This window comes from Phocoena sinus, chromosome 3 (genome assembly GCF_008692025.1).
Source record: "Phocoena sinus isolate mPhoSin1 chromosome 3, mPhoSin1.pri, whole genome shotgun sequence".
Taxonomy (NCBI): domain Eukaryota; kingdom Metazoa; phylum Chordata; class Mammalia; order Artiodactyla; family Phocoenidae; genus Phocoena; species Phocoena sinus.
Window position 1 is genome coordinate 89,408,810 of NC_045765.1, and position 19,711 is coordinate 89,428,520.

The 19,711-nt window shown below is 36.9% G+C and overlaps 1 protein-coding gene across 25 annotated transcripts in view; it reads right to left on the reverse strand.

The window, feature by feature from the left end:
- PAM (peptidylglycine alpha-amidating monooxygenase) overlaps window positions 1-19,711 on the reverse strand; it is a 282,567-nt gene that overhangs the window by 111,341 nt on the left and 151,515 nt on the right. For all 25 annotated transcript variants that reach the window (XM_032625238.1, XM_032625224.1, XM_032625221.1 and 22 more), the window contains one exon: window positions 2,966-3,023. In XM_032625238.1, coding sequence (XP_032481129.1) covers window positions 2,966-3,023 — 58 coding nt within the window. The remainder of the gene's footprint in view (window positions 1-2,965; window positions 3,024-19,711) is intronic.

Consider the following 19,711-nt stretch of genomic DNA (forward strand, 5'->3'; position numbering starts at 1 on the left):
AACACTTCTTTAGGGTCCACTCATGTATAAGCAAGCAATTACTGAGTCCCTACCATATCCTGTGGCACATATCCTGCTGGCATTCAAAAATTTTAAGGGCACAGATAATGAAAACAGAAGGTGCAAAATGATAAGTGTCTTAAGAAAAAAAATGAACAAAGTTTTATAGGTGTTTACAAGTCTTCATTTCTAACCATATTTAATCTTATGATAAGGCACCCTTATCAGACAACACACAAAAAAAGCCAAAATTTCATTCATGGAAAAGCCTTGGTTACCCCACAACTAAAACGTTCACTTTGGGAATTGGGATAAGCTATGTATAATCACCCTCCCAACATATAACCTGTATACCCAAGCCCTTTGCCTTCTGCAAATGTTTAAATCTTCATGTGTATTGGGTTTTATTTCATAAGATGGTTTGAGGTTTATTTTACTTTTTGGCAGAACTGACCAGAGTGTTCCCAGTAGGGAATGAAGGTAAGGGAATGAAAGGATAATTGTTTTTAATGTGAGGAAGACAGAGATGTGCGATTGCTGTATTTCAGCTCCTTCTATCCATTTGATAACTTCTTCCCTTTATCCCCTGTATCACTATCCCCACACCTAAATCTGTTATGATTTAAATGGCATACATGTAGGGAGCACATATATAGTAAAAGCTTCTTAACCTCTCTGACCTTCTGTTTCTTTTTCTCTAAAATGGCTTAAATACGCTTAGTTTTCTGTATCTTAGTGTCTGGCAAGTCCTCAGTAAACGATGGCTGGTGGTGGGCTGATTATAGGAACAAGCATGCCTATAATAGGACAAACTATTGTCCTAGCACCTGATTAAATCACAGACACAGATGTTCCTGTCTTTGTTTCTCTATATGAAATAGGACAACCTACAGTGCTGTCCTAAGAATTAATGAGATTATACATGCAAATTTTTCCTTACTTATTCCCTTATATAAATCATTGTTGGTACGTCTCTTTGGTTTTCAATTTTCCAGTTCTATTTTACCTACACCTAAACTTCTGTGGTTGCTGAATTATGTAAACAACGGTAACCACAAATCTCCTGGGGGTTGTATATTAAAGGACTAACACTGAAAATGAAATAATCATGCTTTGAACAGGTGACAAAATGTTTAGTATTTATGCAATCCTCCCAGCAATAAAGTAAAGAAGAAATACTGAAAATAGTTATAATTATTCTTATAAGATCCTTTAAGGACATTAGAACTGGAAACAGTTTAATCTTAGATGAGAGTTGCCTAAGAAAAATGGACAAATGTTTAACACCTGGTTGTAATATAGCCCTTTATGTGTTTCCTGTGAATATTTTTCTTGACTGAATATATTGACTTGTACTTTCAATTTTAAGTTATGTGAAAGTAAACACATTTATATTAGGAGAGCAATAACACATTCCAGGAATATATTTATAGGCCTTAGAGTCACCAGCTCTGAAATCATTTACTACCACTACCTCCAGAAACAAGCCAGTAACCTATTAATGTGAGACCTGTAATACTGCTCTGAAACACGACTACCATATTTATACAGGTGTGTAGAGGGGCCTTCTCTTCAAAAACAGGAGGGAGAAAGTCTACTCCTAAACTTGGACAAAGAAAATATAAAATTAGTAAAGAAAAACTTCAGGTACAGTTCCTTTTTTTAGTAAACATTATTTTCTCCTAAGCTATCGAATATGTGGACATGAAAGTGAGGAAAGCTTTACTGTTAATATTTTAATTATGAATTTATATCCTAAATCACTTTTGGTGTTACTCAAAGCACGACAATTAGGAACTTAAATTATTTTTCTCACTTTAAAGTTAAAGTTCAGGATCTGGAAGCACCATACTTCCTAACTTTTTTCCTGGTAATGTTCAATTGTTACACAAAGGAACATCACTCAGGCAATGTTCAAATTCCCAAGGTCTGACTTATTTTTAGGAGTTAACTATGGAGCAAATTTTGTTTAGAGTGTTGATACAGGTTGTATTTTCTGTTGTGACTGCCACCAAAGTGTGTGAAAAAAATAGATGCACATTGTTCTGGCTTTGAAGATCTATAATGTATTTTCCTGTGGGGAACACCTCATGAAAGTTCATCCTCAGATGGCTCCAAGGCTACTGTACACATTTTACAATTCATATAATAGCCATTACAGACAGTCCACTTGAAAATTAGTTTCAAGGGAACAAAGTACAACTCTCATTACCATCACTTTCTCTCCAAAATCAACATCTCAAAGTAGAAAAACAAGGGACGGGGGCAAATCCATGAATAATTTGCCAATCACATGTCTTCCCTAAACAGTAAATGTCTGTCATAAGGGATGTTTAAATTAAAACCATCTAGATGAAAACAGATGGTGCTCTGTCACATTTTCTATCTGATTTAAAGTCTCAGCTGGGGAAGGAGCTGTCATTTAAGAGCCCTCTTATTCTATAATATAGACAACAGGACTGAGGTTCCTTCTGTCCTCCCTCCCTCCCTCTCTCTTTCCCTTCTTCCCTTCTCTCATTCACTCCTATTTTCATTCCTTCCTATCCATCTACTTGTCTGACAGGTAAAATCTTACATTCCCCAATGCTGATTCTGAGTGCAGTCGATTTATAGCATGAACCAGCAGGTATATAAAGAGTCTGTTGAGTGGAGCGGAATTAAGCATCCAGCCACAGACAGAAAGCCAATACTCTACAAATGGGACCACATGGCATTGGGAGCCATCGACATCTGCATGCAACTCCTTAACTACTATTACTCATAAGTCTCTCCAGATACAGTTTGTAATCTTGTCTCTCAGTGGCTCACTGGTTTGTTTCTGCATTAGGCATTATAAATGCATTTTTAGAAACTGACAGTAAAAGATTAATATGCTCATAACCATCAAAGAGAACCTTTCACTGATTTCCAATAGCTGCCCTTCCTTCAACTGCCCACCCCTCCACACCATCCAATTAATACTTACTCACGAAGGCTTCCTCATCCATTGGCAAATGCACTGACATGCAGAAGTACGTATCAGACTATTAAAGAAAGAAAGATACAAAATATGAATTAAACTGCTGCTAGTAAAGAAGAAATAACTTGTAAAAGCATGGGCTCTATGACTGAAAAAGAACTACTGGTCCAGTGAGGTGAAGTTGTCTGCCAAATGCTGGGTGCCAGGTTAATGGAAGGGCTAAGCCTAGAACTTAGGTTCCCTAAAACATTTTTCTATGATTCTTTCCTAAACAACGTCAAATCCTATTTATAAAACCAATTATCATGAGTAATATTTCTAGTACTGTCACAGTTAAAAGGCAACATTTTAAATGCTTCTATATAAAGTAAAACAATTCAATGCATTTGACTTTAAAATGGTAGGAGTTAGTTTTGACCATCTTTACTATTTGCATAATTAAATATTTAATTTCTTGAATCACTTTACAACTTCCCAAAATATTAATTAAAAAGATACAATGGGGACTTCCCTGGTGGTGCAGTGGTTAAGAATCTGCCTGCCAATGCAGGGGACATGGGTTCTATCCCTGGTCTGGGAAGATCTCACATGGCACGGAGCAACTAAGCCCATGCGCCGCAACTACTGACCCTGTGCTCTAGAGGCAGTGAGCCACAACTACTGAGCCCGTGTGCCATAACTACTGAAGCCTGCGCGCCTAGAGCCCGTGCTCCACAACAAGATAAGGCACTGCAATGAGAAGCCAGAGCACTGCAATGAAGGGTAGCCCCCGCTCGCCACGACTAGAGAAAGCCCGCACGCAGCAATGAAGACGTAACGCAGCCAAAAAAATAAATTAATTTAAAAAAAGATACAATGAATAAAAGTTGGTTTTGAAATATATTATATTTGGTTGTTCTCCCTTTATTATTTTTTAAAGATTTTTTTTTTTACGTGGACCATTTTTTTTTAAAGTTTTTATTGAATTTTGTTACAATATTGCTTCTGTTTTATATTTTGGTTTTCTGGCCCTGAGCCCTGAGGCATGTAGGAACTTAGCTCCCTGACCATGGACCGAACCCACACCCCCTGCACTGGAAAGCAAAGTCTTAACCACTGGACCCCCAGGGAAGTCCCTGTTTCCCCTTACTTTAAAATTTTTATGTAGTGCATTGAAGAAATCAACATTAACTCATTATTCTTTCTTTTCCAGTTATTAGTCTCTTATCTAAATTGCCATTTTCTACTATCAAATACACTAGCATCAAGAATTTTTAGTGATAAATATTGCAAATTAAGGAAAATGGGCATCTGTCGATCTATGTATTCCACTTCCTTAATGGAAATCCATGTGTAATGAAGATGTGCTATGATTTATAATACACCCAATACAAATAGAGACTGAACTCATTTAATAATTCATACTTCATGGATTATTACTGCACAGTGGTGGAATCAAGAGACTCCACAAACATGGATAGAGATAATCTGGGTTTCTCTAAACCTACTGGTCAGCACCAAAAATTGTGAAATTTGTACTTCTTTTTTCATTTCTGTGTTGGCTGGGAAGCAAGGAGATTCAAATACACATCAAAGAAGTATCTTAAAATTTTAAAAATTAAAGAAATATGATTCAGTCTTTATTACTACTTTTATATATACCATTTCTTCTACTGGAACAAATCGTTTCATTTCTTAAAAGGCTTTATAATTATTTAGATTCACTCATTTTGATAAGGAGGAAACAGGCTGGGAAATGTTGAAGGTTGCACAGCAAGAAGGTTAAGCCACATAAATGCTGGAGATGTGACCTCTGTATCCAAAACCCAATATATTGGGTTTGGAAATATATTGGCAAAATACTGCTTAAAGATCTTACCATCATGTACAAGATTGCTCATAAATATTTTTCCAACCTCTGAATTACTAACGTTATAAAACAGACCTACTCTGTTCTAATAGAAATAAGAAATTCAAGATTCCCTTCTAGTTGAACATCCTGAGCTATGAGTAATTCGGGACTGAAAGATATTTAGTGGCAGACTATAGCTGCTGCTGCTACTAATACTACTTCTAGCCAACAGTTATTGAATTCTTATTATGAGCCAGCCATGGTTCTCAATGTTATATACGTATTGTAACATTTAATAACAAAAACAATCCAATAAAGACCCAACAGTATCCACAGATACTATTATTAACTCCTTTAAAGACAGTAAGAGTAAAAATTAGCATTTGTTCAGAGCTTACTATGTGTAAGCACTGTTCTAAGTGCTTTACATGTATTAACTCCTTTAATCCTTAAAACACATTCCTATGACACAGGTACTATTATTATCCCCATTTTATAGATGAGGAAACGGAGGCAAACCAAGATTAAGCAGTTTTACTATTCATTCTGGCCAAAACCTGGTAATAAGCAGATAGGCTTCTGAACCCATCTTAGTGCAGTTACTTTAGAAAGCTGGCAATTGTAAATCTTTTCTCTGCCTCTTTGAGTTGTAAATCTTCTATCCAGAACTGTCTTCTCACATCAAGGAGATAGTTCTCAGCCAATGGATGTCCTGCTCTAACTTACATCACTGCCTCCTGTCATAAAGATAGAAGGTTTGTTTTTCCTCTGGATAAGTGCCAATCAACAAACCCAGATGGCCTAGTCCCATGGACTAACTCCTCCAATCCCCCTCAGTGCTTTTCCCTTAGCATAGCTCAGCCTTTAAAATAAGGTCTCCTGCTTTTTTTTCCAGCAAAGTTGAATTCAGTTCATGCTGGAGCTCCTTCCTTATTTGCAATAGTTTTTATTGAAAAAAATCTGTCCTTCCCACTTTAACTAGTGACCACCTACACTAACAAGTGTAGGAGCTGGGATCTGAACACAGGCAGTCTGCCTAATGCATCACAGTTCACTCAAAGCAATATGAACAATTAATGACTTAGAAGCAAATATGAAGCAAAAGTAAATTTAAAATAGCTAAGCATATATTTAAAACAAGAAATGATCCAAAGGAGCCAAAGGTTGCAATGAAATGCAAACCAAACAAGTTCTTTTAAATTTGTACTTATAATTTTTGGGTTTTATTTTATATTTGATTTTATTATAAGCCACCTCAAGTTATTTCTGGAATAGAGAAGTTATGGGCATAAATAGGTATGCCAAATTCAGCAAGTTTGTTCTTTTGATTAAAAAAAACCTAAGCACAATAATGGTTACATACACAGAATAAAGAAAACTACTTTTTGTACTCAGAATTGATCAGAACCATATTATAATTCTTTTTTTTTTTTTTATAATTCTTGCTCTTATCATCAGCTGCATAATTTTAAATGGCAGAACAACTTGGGAATGTCTTTCTTCTATAGATTTATATTTCTTGGCTTATAACTTCTCTAATGATAAGAATGTGTTCAGATTTCAAATGTTTCTGTCCTATTCTGTTAAAGCCAGTTTAAAAAAAAAGGGAAGAGATGACATAGATCCTCCACAGAATAAACAGTATCCGAAAATTATTTTCGGAGAGTCTATATTAGACATTGCATCAGTGGCCTACCATGCACCATCATACTCTGATTTAGGATTTTACTTATGCCCCATTTTCAAGATAAAGAATAATTCTGTTAGAAAAAAAGAAGGTAAAACTCTTCTTTTTAAAAAATGAGCACATCAAAAAATGCAGTCTGTATCAGATCAATAATTAGCCTTCAGCTGAAAGCTCTGAAGACCACAGTGCAATAGAACAAAGAATAGCAAAAAGTAATTTATTTTTTCTCTGCAACTATAAAAGGTATCAGTGATTTTGTTCTCAAGTATTCTGGTACCATAGTTTGATTTCTAGAATTAAGTTGAAAGCTCAAGTTCCTTGGAAAGAAGATATGTTCCTAAGGTCATTTACATGGTTCGATGGGAAAAGCCAAATCTCCAAGGTCTGCCTCCCTTAGGCGGGCTGAGTAGAAGTAAGCACACTTTTGTGTTACTTCATTTTCTTCTCACAATTATGCTGTGAGTAGGTCTAACAGGCACTGCAACTGTTTTATAGAAATGCAAACTTTCACAGAAAGGTTACTGATCCACCTAAGGCCAAGTAGTTAGTGTCAGAACTAGGATTAAAAATCTTCAGGTTTAAAAAATAAACAAATGGGACCTAATGAAACTGAAAAGCTTTTGCACAGCAAAGGAAACTATAAACAAGATGAAAAGACAACCCTCAGAATGGGAGAAAATACTTGCAAACGAAGCAACTGACAAAGGATTAATCCCCAAAATATACGAGCAGCTCATGCAGCTCAATATCAAGAAAACAAACAACCCAATCCAAAAATGGGCAGAAGACTTAAATAGACATTTCTCCAAAGAAGATATACAGATTGCCAACAAACACATGAAAAGATGCTCAACATCATTAATCATTAGAGAAATGCAAATCAAATCCACAATGAGGTATCACCTCACACCGGTCAGAATGGCCATCATCAAAACATCTACAAACAATAAATGCTGGTGAGGGTATGGAGAAAAGGGAACCCTCTTGCACTGTGGTGGGAATGTAAACTGATACAGCCACTATGGAGAACAGTATGGAGGTTCTTTAAAAAACTAAAAATAGAACTACTATATGACCCAGCAATCCCACTACTGGGCATATACCCTGAGAAAACCATAATTCAAAAAGAGTCATGTACCACAATGTTCATTGCAGCACTATTTACTATAGCCAGGACATGGAAGCAACCAATGTGTCCACCAACAGATGAGTGGATAAAGAAGACGAGGCACATATATACAATGGAATATTACTCAGCCATAAAGAGAAACGAAATTGAGCTATCTGTAATGAGATGGATGTACCTAGAGTGTGTCATACAGAGTGAAGTAAGTCAGAAAGAGAAAAACAAATACCATATGATAACACACATTTATGGAATCTAAAAAAAACAGTACTGATGAACCTAGTGGCTGGGCAGGAATAAAGACGCAGACTTCTCTAAGCAGACATAGAGAACGGACTTGAGGACACAGAGGGGGAAGGAGAAGCTGGGACGAAGTGAGAGAGTAGCATTGACATATACACTACCAAACGTAAAACAGATAGCTAGTGGGAAGCTGCTGCATAGCACAGGGAGATCAACTCGATGCTTTGTGATGACCTAGAGGAGTGGGATAGGGAGGGTGGGAGGAAAGCTCAAGAGGGAGGAGATATATGTATACATAGAGCTGATTCACTTTGTTGTACAGCAGAAACTACTACAACATTGTAAAGCAATTATACTCCAATAGATGTTAAAAAAAAAAGTCAAGTTTATGCCTTCCAGATGATTAGAAATAATTACGTATCTTTCTTGTCACTTTCTTACCATTAAGTTTTAATCCAGTTAAACTGTGATTCTGGTGAGTCTTTCAGCATTAATACCTCTGTTTTTTTAACTATGAGACTAAGTCCTATACTTTAAATAAAAGTTAAGACTCTTCATAAATAAATGAATAACTTTTTTAAAATAAGATATGTCATTTGTTCAAGAATGGAGTAGACAATGCCTTTGCCAAACTATTATAAGTTCATTACAGCATGGGGAGAAAAAAGATTATTTAGGTGATTACAAAATACTGTTTTATCAGTACAGGTTAATTTCTATAGCAGGTCACCAAGAATGGACAGTACTTTTAATTCCATACTGTAAGCAGCAGTCAGTTTAAGAATTTAAGACTATACTAACATGTAATCACACAGTTAACTACAACCAACTCTTTGATGAGAAACTTTTTTTTTTAAAGCAAACCCTTGTGAGGCAACAACATTAAGAAAATTGGAACAATACATCTCTCAAAGTAATAAAATCATTACATCACTGATATAAATAACTGACTGTGCTTTTCTTTTCTTCAGGATGAACACCAAGAACACTATTTAACAATATCCTGATTAGGTAAATATGATCCTACAACCTCTATCATTCAACAATCCAAAAATATTCAAGTGATTTAAACATACGATCAGTACTTAGCATATGATACCCTGTAAAAGGGAGAACATTTACCGCGCATTCTAATGTCACTCTAGAACCTTCCCATCATAATTATTTATCATGGTAACATTACCAGGTAGGTATTATAGACACTACTTTAAAGATGGAAAAACTGAAGTTCAAGAAGGTAAGTAACTTGTGATTTTTTTAAAAATTCTCAAAACTGATGAAATGGAATTTGAACCCAGTTCACTAAAACAGTTCTCTTTCCACTATAGAAAGATAGCTATTAAAAGGTTGTTTTTCAAATCTCTCTAATATTTGAAAAGAAAATGTCAGTTCTTAGACACAATTTTAATTGTTTATTTGATTAATGGGATAAATAAAGGAATCAAAGGCATAAAATTTAACAAGAAGTTTTAGTCCAAGTCCTCTAAATTTTCAAGGGCACATGAGAACATTTCATGACAGCTTGTTGACAAACTGCAGTGAACCAGACTAGAGCCACAGCTATTTAATTTGGTCATCATTTTGTTTCTGCAAGGTAGAGCAATTTGAAAACGTACACATAATTCAGATCAATATTTCTCTCTAACACTCTCTAACATTCTGAAGACACAAATACAGCACCTAATTGCCCATTACAATAGGTGCTTCATTTGAACACACTGTCCTAGAAAGGATGCTTCTATAATTCAACCTAAACTGCCAGTGCAACCTTTCACAATTTTCCGTATATCATCATCATGAATCTTCTTTTTCTCTCTGTGGGAAGAACACTGTATCTGAGCTTGGTGCCAGGCGACTGTCTGTAAAATACTGCAGATTCAAACTGCTAACATAGGCTCAGATGTACAAAAAGGGAGAAATAATGTGAATCTACATAGCCATGTCTCTCCCTGCTATCTCTTACAGCACATCAGCCAAATCTGAATTAAGAGGGATATGATGTTGCTGATGCCTCTTTACTGCTGCTTACTGGAAACTATCCAAGAAAAGCACATTTTCCTGACAAAGGAAGATAGTGTGGTAAAAATGAAAAAAACTCACTTATTACTAAAGAACTCCTATTATATTCTATTATCACCCATTTTAAACTGAGTTCTCATGTAGACAATAGTGTTCAGTAATATTTTGCTTACGTTATTTAAGAAAAAAGTGTTCTTTATTTTGATTTAGTCATTTGTGAGACAGAGATGCAGTGGATTCTATGGAACAAGTAGTTAATAAAATTGATTCCTTATTTAAATTAATATGGGACAGACAAAACCATCTATTTACTATTACACATGAAAACTGTTCACATAAAATCAGTAGTTTTTGTTTTGGGAAACCAGAGGTACCATTCAGATTCTAGTATTGAGCACTATGATTAGATCCTGGCTGGATAATATCCTCACTGCCCTTTTATTGTTTAGGCTTAAAGAGTCCCTGCAGACTACCTTTCGTTTTTTTGTTTTTTTGGGTTTTTTTTGGAGGCACGTGGGTCTCTCACTGTTGTGGCCTCTCCCGTTGTGGAGCACAGGCTCTGGACGCGCAGGCTCAGCGGCCATGGCTCACGGGCCCAGCCGCTCCGCGGCATGTGGGATCTTCCCAGACCGGGGCACGAACCCGTGTCCCCTGCATTGGCAGGTGGACGTTCAACCACTGCGCCACCAGGGAAGCCCTGGACTACCTTTCTTAAGGAGACTATACAATGTGGTGACACAAACAGATGTAGGAACAGACAACATAACCCAGTTTTAGCTGAATGTGGCCCTTTTGCTTATATCTGTGGCTATTTGCAAGTTGGTTGCTCTCTGTAAATAAGCCATAACCCATAGAAATATTATACTGTGTATTAGGTCTCTGGTAACTTTTCTCAGTCATCCTTTGTTAAATAGCCAAAGCAGGGCAACCATCTCATGGTGGCAATACTGACTTTGTGCCCTGGTTACCCAAAAAGTAGGTAGTAACCTTTCTCCTAACCCAGACCATGCAGTTTAAATCTGATCTAGACAAACCACAAAGGATCCATCAAGCCCTACATTTTCACACAGTACCACTTAGGGTTCAAATAACTTGAATTCTGCAAAGAAGTAGAGGAAACCTCAGGGACTGACAGTAATACTGCTAGACCAACAAGAGAAAAAGTACAGAAAGTGATCAGGTCTCTTTGACAAGAATTTTGGTTACTGGAGGAAGGAAGCATTTGGAAAATTACTTTTCAAAGTTTTCTTTTAACTGATCCAGATAGATAATAGAATCAAACTGCTGTTTCCCAAAGTAATTTTAATACATGCATAGTAAGTTTATACTCATTCAGTGGTGTTTGTACTTTCAACATTTTCCTAGAATAAAAGGAAGCTAGGGCAAAAGAAAACTATACCAAAGCATGCACGATTTTTTGCAGTGAAAAATTCAGGTTTAAAAAATCTACCTCTCGGGCTTCCCTGGTGGCGCAGTGGTTGAGAGTCCGCCTGCCGATGCAGGGGACACGGGTTCGTGCCCCGGTCCGGGAAGGTCCCACATACCGCGGAGCGGCTGGGCCCATAAGCCATGGCCGCTGAGCCTGCGCGTCGGAGCCTGTGCTCCGCAACGAGGGAGGCCACAACAGTGAGAGGCCCGCATACCGCAAAAAAAAAAAAAAAAAAATCTACCTCTCTTACACCAAAATTTAAAGACACTTAATTACAGATAAAATTCCTTAAACTGTCACTTTTGGATGTAGTCTGTTCTAATTTTCCTTTTCCTATTGTCTTTCTCTTACCATATAAATAAAAGATATGTTGCCTATTTATATTTATTAGGCTCTGGCAGAATAATTAGGTCTTATGTTAAAACATTCCCAACCGACTAAAAAAGAGTGTTTTCCAAAATGCTCTACTCTGTTCCTTACCATTAAACTACACTCCATCCTCACCAACTTTTCGGATGTTTATCCCAACCTACAAAGTTATCTTGTTGTAATAATGTCTGCTAGCATCCTAAGCATTTAGAACAATATCTGGCACATACTTAAAGCTCTATAAATATTCATTGAATTTTGCATGTACCTTCCTCTTTTGCTGGCAATAAACTCACAGTTTAAGAAAGGCTGAACTGAAACCTGTATTATAGATGCCACCTAATTAGGGTTTTATACAGCATCACTTTTTCATATGAATTTTATCCTTCAGTTAATTCATCCCAGAATCCCATTTGCATTTTTAAACTATAATCACACTGGGCTGATAATGACAAGATTCTCAATGCCAAGTAGTTCAAATGAAAGCTACTTTCCTGGCAAGAGCTTTTCTTTGGGAATTACAAATCTGTGCAAGCAAATGATGAAGGAAAAAATATTGTGGCGAGGGAATATCTGACTTAGAGCTCTCACACACTTTCATTTAAGAGGAAACAAAAAGGAGCATATTAATAATGGTCTATAATTAATCGCCTATGCACAATAGGTGGTGACAATCGCAGGCTCTTCCTTGGCTTCCTGGTTAGAGGGGGAGTTACGTGAGGGGAAACTACCGTTCTGAACAGGGGTTGCTGTTGACCTACACCACTCATCTTCCTCAAGCTTAAGCCAGTGCTTTATGCTTTTCATAAGTTTCCCTTAATATGAAAGCAGTCAATTTTCTGAACCTTTTGCTAACATTAACTGCTCCACCCATGTTTCTCTCCTTTAGCACAGATGATTGGAAACTGACTCTATCCAACCTGTCTGGAGGTGCTGTCAAACAAAAAAGCCTCCACAATCACTACCTCCAAACATCATATTTCTTGCTAACTGGCTACATTTGATTTGGGGACAAAACAGCATTGTGGAAGAGAAGCTTTAGACTTGAATGGGTCTGTCAGCTCATTTACTGATTGAGTTGTATTCTATTCTCTTAAAGTTTAAAATGAACCATCCGATACCAAAGTGGTATACACAATTTCTGTTCTTTCTGGGCCTGTTGTCATATATCTTGCCATAGTTATCCCATTAATACTTGCCTACCTTTAAATCTCTTTTAATGCCTATGTAGAAATCCATTCTTCCATCCATCTACTCATGCATCCAAGAAACATATATGTTAAGCAACTCCCAGGAACCAGACACTGTGCTAAACTCATAAAACTGTGAGCAGAAGTACACATGGTCTCAGTCCTCACAGAGTTAGAGGCTTCTAGCATAACAAATAATCACATAAATAAGTATTAAATATTTTCTGTTTTATTTTATTTTTTTTTTTTTTGCGATATGCGGGCCTCTCACTGTTGTGGCCTCTCCCGTTGTGGAGCGCAGGCTCAGCGGCCATGGCTCATGGGCCCAGCCACTCCGCGGAACGTGGGATCTTCCCGGACCGGGGCACGAACCCATGTCCCCTGCATCGGCAGGCGGACTCTCAACCACTGCGCCACCAGGGAAGCCCTATTTTCTGTTTTAAATGATACATGGTAGAAGTACAGGTTACCACAAGAGCCAGTAATTCAAAGGAAATGTTCTTCAGTGAAGGGAGTTGGCAATTGTTTTAGGCATAGGAAATAGCATTTTCAAAGGCCCTGTAATTGGAAAGAGCTAGGTGTGATTGAGAAAAAGACCAGTACATACAGAAAGGGGGAACAGGTTTTAAATTAGACTGGCAAAGTAGATGTGGTACACAATGAAGGACTTCACTTATAGTCCATGTTAAGGACTTTGGTTGTTTTATTTTGTTTTTCTTGAGAACAACAGAAAGCCAATGAAAACTTTTTGTAGGAAACTGACATGAAGGCTAGAATTAATTAGACAAGGCCAATAAAAAGTCACGTAGTTGTTCAGAAAAGTGATGATAGTAGCTTGAAAATGAGTGATGGTGGTAGAGAAGGAGAAAAGAGGACAGATTCCGGAGACATTTAAAAGATAAAATAGACATGACTTGGGAGTGGATTTGAATAGAAGGTAAGGCAGCAGTGCCAAGGATGATTCCTAGATTCCTGGTTTGCATAGCTGAATATATTTGTGGTAGAATTCATTGAGATATAAAACACAAGAGGACCAGATTTGAAGATGATGAATTTGTCATTGGACATATTAAGTTTAAGAAGCCTTTGAAAAACCTACATGTAAATATCAAATGAGCAGCTGGGTCAAACAGAGTTTGAAGGAAAGGTTGGCCAAGAGATATAAATTCATGTGACATGAAAGTTGGGCAGTGGGTATGGAAGAGGCTGCTTTGTGAGAGTAGAGAGTAAAACAGAAAAGAGAAAGCCCAGAGTTGTGAAGTAGTCAGCCAAAGAGAGAGCAGCCAGGGAGTTTACAGGAAAAAAACACAAAAGTGTTACATCATAGAAGCCTAAAGAAGAGAATGTTTCAAGGAGGGAGCAGCTGACAATGTCACTAATCAAAATCCACATGTTAACACTGTTCTACTGGGGATGGCATTGTAAACACTAACATCTAGGCATCGACTTTCTTGTGTGCTAATATTCCTGATTTATTTAAGGAGCCCAGTTCTTCCCTGCCACTCCTCCTATAAGGACTGTGACTGTGGAGACTCTGGCCTCACGACCCAAGCCTTCTCATAGCTCCAGCCACACTCACTATCCGAGTTACTCACAGCCCCTCTAGAGCTGACCTCTACACTGCCTCCCAGTAAAGGAATGCCTGCAGCAACAGTATACAGCAGAGTCACCACAGACTTCCCCCACCAGCTCCTTCAGTGACGGTCACAGAGCACAGGGTGACTTGGGAAATAGGAGAGAAGAACACCAACAGAAAAAACACGGATTTAGAAGGCTGATGAAAAAAGATGGGCCAATAAGTCAGTTTCTAAAATTCCAAATATTCAAAATAAAACAATATAAGGAAAAAGTATTTGAAGAAATACTGGTATTATATAAGCTACAACAGAGTATACTGCCACCACGCAGTGAACCTGTTACGGCCTGCCGATTCCCAATCTAGGAAACTACTTGCGTTCTATAGACTAGTGGTGTCAACACAAACCCAAGAATCTGAATGCCTGAGGTACCCTTTTAGCACAAACTGATTTAATTTCTTACAATGTATTAAGAACTAATGAGGTGATGTGCTATAAAAGTACATACTTTTCACATAGTTAGAAAAGAGCAAATATTACAATATTAAAATAAGCAACTTTTAGTAACAATCCAACAGACTTTAGCATAACTGTATAAATGCTACAAGTTCTGGGCAAGGCTTCTGGCTTTCAGGCGTTACATATTTGTAAGGAGACTAATATTTTGAAAATATTAAACTGTTGTATTCACACTCCTCTTCCAAATAAATCACACTTGGTTCCCTAACAGCCATTCTGTTATCATGGCCCCAAGAAAGGAGGCAGGGCTAATGCTAGCTAAGAAAGGGAGAAAACATGACATAGTGGAATACCCTTAAAGGAAGGAGGTGGAAATTAATGAAAGTCTCTGGCCAAGGGGAAATTAATTTCATAGTCACAGATGAGGTGCCAGAGTTGACACCAATAAAGGGAACAAAGTCCATAGGCCCCATTCATTTGGGATCTCTTCCACTGTCCAAGGCCATTCATAGATCACCCCTTTGTGTACACCCAGATATTATCCTGATGAATAAAAAAGGGAGTAGGTGGGGAAACAGTTTAATCAAAAGCTGAGCTGATTGTCTTGAACCCAAAGAGAGTGGGATTCCTTCAATAGATACTTTTAAGGCTTTCTCCCCTTGCTACCCAGAGGGTCAGGGGTTTAAGAAGGTTAAGTTAGATCGGTTTTAAAAATTAAAGTCCTATTTTCTTTGCATACTTGAAGAATAGTGTGTGAATTGTGACTCTGCTACATACGTAAGCAAAGAACAATTTATAAATTAATGTATTACTTGTATTTTTACTTTTTGTTATGCATGGATAACTGGCATTAGCAAAGTATACCACTGACTGATAGGTTTCCTGTAGAAGAAAAGATGTAAAATATGCAAATAATCTTGTAAAGCTCAAATATTTTTATGTACTCCTGGCACCTATTAGCAGAATTTTCGATCTGAAAGATGATTAATTTTTTATTTTATTGCTGGTGGCACTTAAAATTGGTACAAAGATTTTTAAGAAAGCAATATGGAAATGCATAGTTAGGAGGAAACCCTTTTTTCCTTAGAGTGGATTGAGCATACAGTCATCAGGACGTATCACAAAGACCACAGTAAATCAAATATATGCCATCTCAGTCATATGCAGGAGGCCTAAGAAAATGTTAATCATCACTAAGAATAAATCTGCAAATTACAGAAGACCAACTCAAAATGGCTTAAGCTAACAGAGATGAGGCTTTCACGTAATGAGAAGTCCAGAAGTAGGACAGATGCAAGAATGGTTATTTCATCCAGAAATTCAACATCATCGAGGACCTAGGTTCTTTCCATATTCCAGCCTTGTCATATTCAATATATTGCCTTTTATCTGTAGAATTCTTTCTTCATGATCACAAGATGGTTGCAGCAGCTTCCAGTATCATATTCTCACAAAGCAATTCCTAAAGGCCAGCAGTGGGAGAGCCTCTTCCTTAAGTTCCTTTTCAAAAGCAAAACTTTCCCAGAAGCGCTTCACCTCCAACAGAATTCCCTTCACATATAAATGGCCAGAACTGTGTCACATGCCCATCTCTAAACCAATCACTAGCAAGGGACATTTTCTGGGCAAGGGAAGGCCAATGCTGGATCAAAAGTGGGGTTCTGTTAGCAAGAAAGAAAGGGAGGAGATGTATGTGGGGTAGGCAACCAGTATGTCCTGACAAGCACATTTTTGAAAGCAAAAATAAAAACTTCATAATTCTAAATTTAACCAGAGGTCGATAATCTTTGGGCAACTTGGTCCATCTCCATGTATTAATCTTCAGTGTTCAGAATTTTTGGAACCTTGTCTTCCTCTCTAATAAAATAACTATGTCAATTCTATATTTTCAGTTAGACATTTTCTGCTGCATCTCTTAATTAGATGCTACAATACACTTAGACATAGGGATCAAGAATGGCTAAAATGCCAATTCCCAGTTCAGCAAGCCTGACAATCTTGAGGGAAATAAGATATAGAAAGCCAATTCAATTCTAAATTAAATAAAGGCAACTGTGCCTTCTAAAAACCAAACTTTTTTCTTCAAAATAACAGGTATAACAGGCCTAGGATACTTACGTTTAAGGATGAAGTCATATATTTAAATATAACGATCAAGGGGGAAGTCATTCTGCTTCTGTCCACCTCCCTCACAGCAATTCCGTTACCTATTCATTTTCCTTAGACTTCCAACTCACAAAGAAAACATTACAACAGATTTGCATCCTTTGACTTGAACTTCTAAGAGGAACTATAAGATCAAATATAAAAATATTCTTTGGAATGTTCTTTGCTTTTCCTTTTCACTTCATAAACATCTCTGTTTGAACATTAGGCAATTACAACAAAGCTCCTTGTTCGCTAGTCTGTCTCCTGCTACTGGACTATGTTTTAAGGGCTGAAACCCTGACTTATTCTTGTTTGTATTCCCAAAGACCAGTCGGCATTAGCACTGGGTATGCAGTGAATGTTGGTTGAATTAGTTCATTGAATTTTGTTATGCTACATGACTAAGAACCTTTCATAAAAGACCTATTCCTACAAAAATAGCTCCAGAGCATTGAGTCATTTTTTCCTTTAAGGATTTTATATATGCTTTTCTGAAAGGCTATCAAACCAAATTTATCCCACTGTAATTTTCCAACTTCCATTAAAAGACAATATTAATAATTCAAGAAAAGGAATTATGCTACAAAGGTTGACTTCTCTTTGTACCGAAGCTCCCAAGGGTGAATACTTGTCATAAAGTTAATGGAGCTATTATTATAATGAACCAAATAGCTGTAGAAACTGCAAATGTTCATTTTCCAAATATGTTTTTACTGGTCATCAGTTCATTTTACATTATAAACATAAACACAGCACTTCAGTGTATCCTTCTTTAAGTCAGCTTGGAAACTTCCTAACACTAAATGAAAAAGTAAATTCAATGCTTTACAATTAAAATCAGCTTTATTTTCTTAAATTTTCTCAGACTCACACACACACTCACACACACACACACACACACACACACACACACAAACATGCAGCACGATAAGTACAATAAAACTAAATAATCCTAAATGATCATCATTATATAATTAGGTTTGTATAGTCAGTGGCCCTTAGGTGGTGTTAAAGGAAAACTCAACCTTTTATATCCAGCAGTTTATAGAATATAAACTGTACAAACAATATAAACTGAATTTAAGAGTGATCAAATAGTTTATGGGGGAATCCTTCTTTTTATAGAAATATTTCCACTGACAAATTCAGGAGGAATGACAGAATTAGAATACCCATGATATACAACTTTTAATGAAACTAGACAATGATAAATATCCATGGCTGCTTAAACCAATAGATGAAAAGTTGATAGGAAACTTTATAATGGATTAATCAATCTCACAATTCCTAATGTAATAAGATTAACATCATAAGAAGAAAGATAATCACACTATAGGTGTTTCCTGTTCGTACTATATAACATCACCTTTGAAATATTCTTGCCAAAAACCCTAACCTAATCTGATCAAGCCTGTAGATGTTCCACTACAGGCAAACAAAGGTCAGAGCAACATGTTAAATGATATTCTAATGATGCAATCAGCAAATCCTAGAATGCAGAAAACTCTTTAGGACAAATATCACAAAGGAAAAAAACAGAGACAAAGGGAATCTCAAGTTTTTTTTTTTTTTTGTATTTTTGAATTTTATTTATTTTTTTATACAGCAGGTTCTTATTAGTTAGCCATTTTACACATATTAGAGTATATATGTCAATCCTAATCTCCCAATTCATCACACCACCACCACCCGTCACTTTCCCCCCTTGGTGTCCATACGTTTGTTCCCTACATCTGTGTCTCAATTTCTGCCCTGCAAACCAGTTCATCTGTAACATTTTTCTAAGTTCCACATTTATGCGTTAATATACGGTATTTGTTTTTCTCTTTCTGACTTACTTCACTCTGTATGACAGTCTCTAGATCCATCCATGTCTCAACAAATGACTCAATTTCATTCCTTTTTATGGCTGAGTAATATTCCATTGTATATATGTACCACATCTTCTTTATCCATTCGTCTGTCGATGGACATTTAGGTTGCTTCCATGACCTGGCTATTGTAAATAGAGCTGCAATGAATGTTGGGGTGTATGTGTCTTTTTGAATTATGGTTTTCTCTGAGTATATGCCCAGGAGTGGGATTGCTGGGTGATATGGTAATTCTATTTTTAGTTTTTTAAGGAACCTCCATACTGTTATCCATAGTGGCTGTATCAATTTACATTCCCACCAACAGTGCAAGAGGGTTCCCTTTTCTCCACACCCTCTCCAGCATTTATTGTTTGTAGATTTTCTGATGATGCCCATTCTAACTGGTATGAGGTGATACCTCATTGTAATTTTGATTTGCATTTCTCTAATAATTAGGGATGCTGAGCAGCTTTTCATGTGCTTCTTGGCCATCTGTATGTCTTCTTTGAAGAAATGTCTATTTAGGTCTTCTGCCCATTTTTGGACTGGGTTGTTTGTTTCTTTAATATTGAGCTGTATGAGCTGTTTATATATTTTGGAGATTAATCCTTTGCCCATTGATTTGTTTGCAAATATTTTCTCCCATTCTGAGGGCTGTCTTTTCATCTTGTTTGTAGTTTCCTTTGCTTTGCAAAGCTTTTAAGTTTCATTAGGTCTCATTTGTTTATTTTTGTTTTTATTTCCATTACTCTAGGAGGTGGATCGAAAAAGATCTTGCTGTGATTTATGTCAAAGAGTGTTCTTCCGATGTTTTCCTCTCA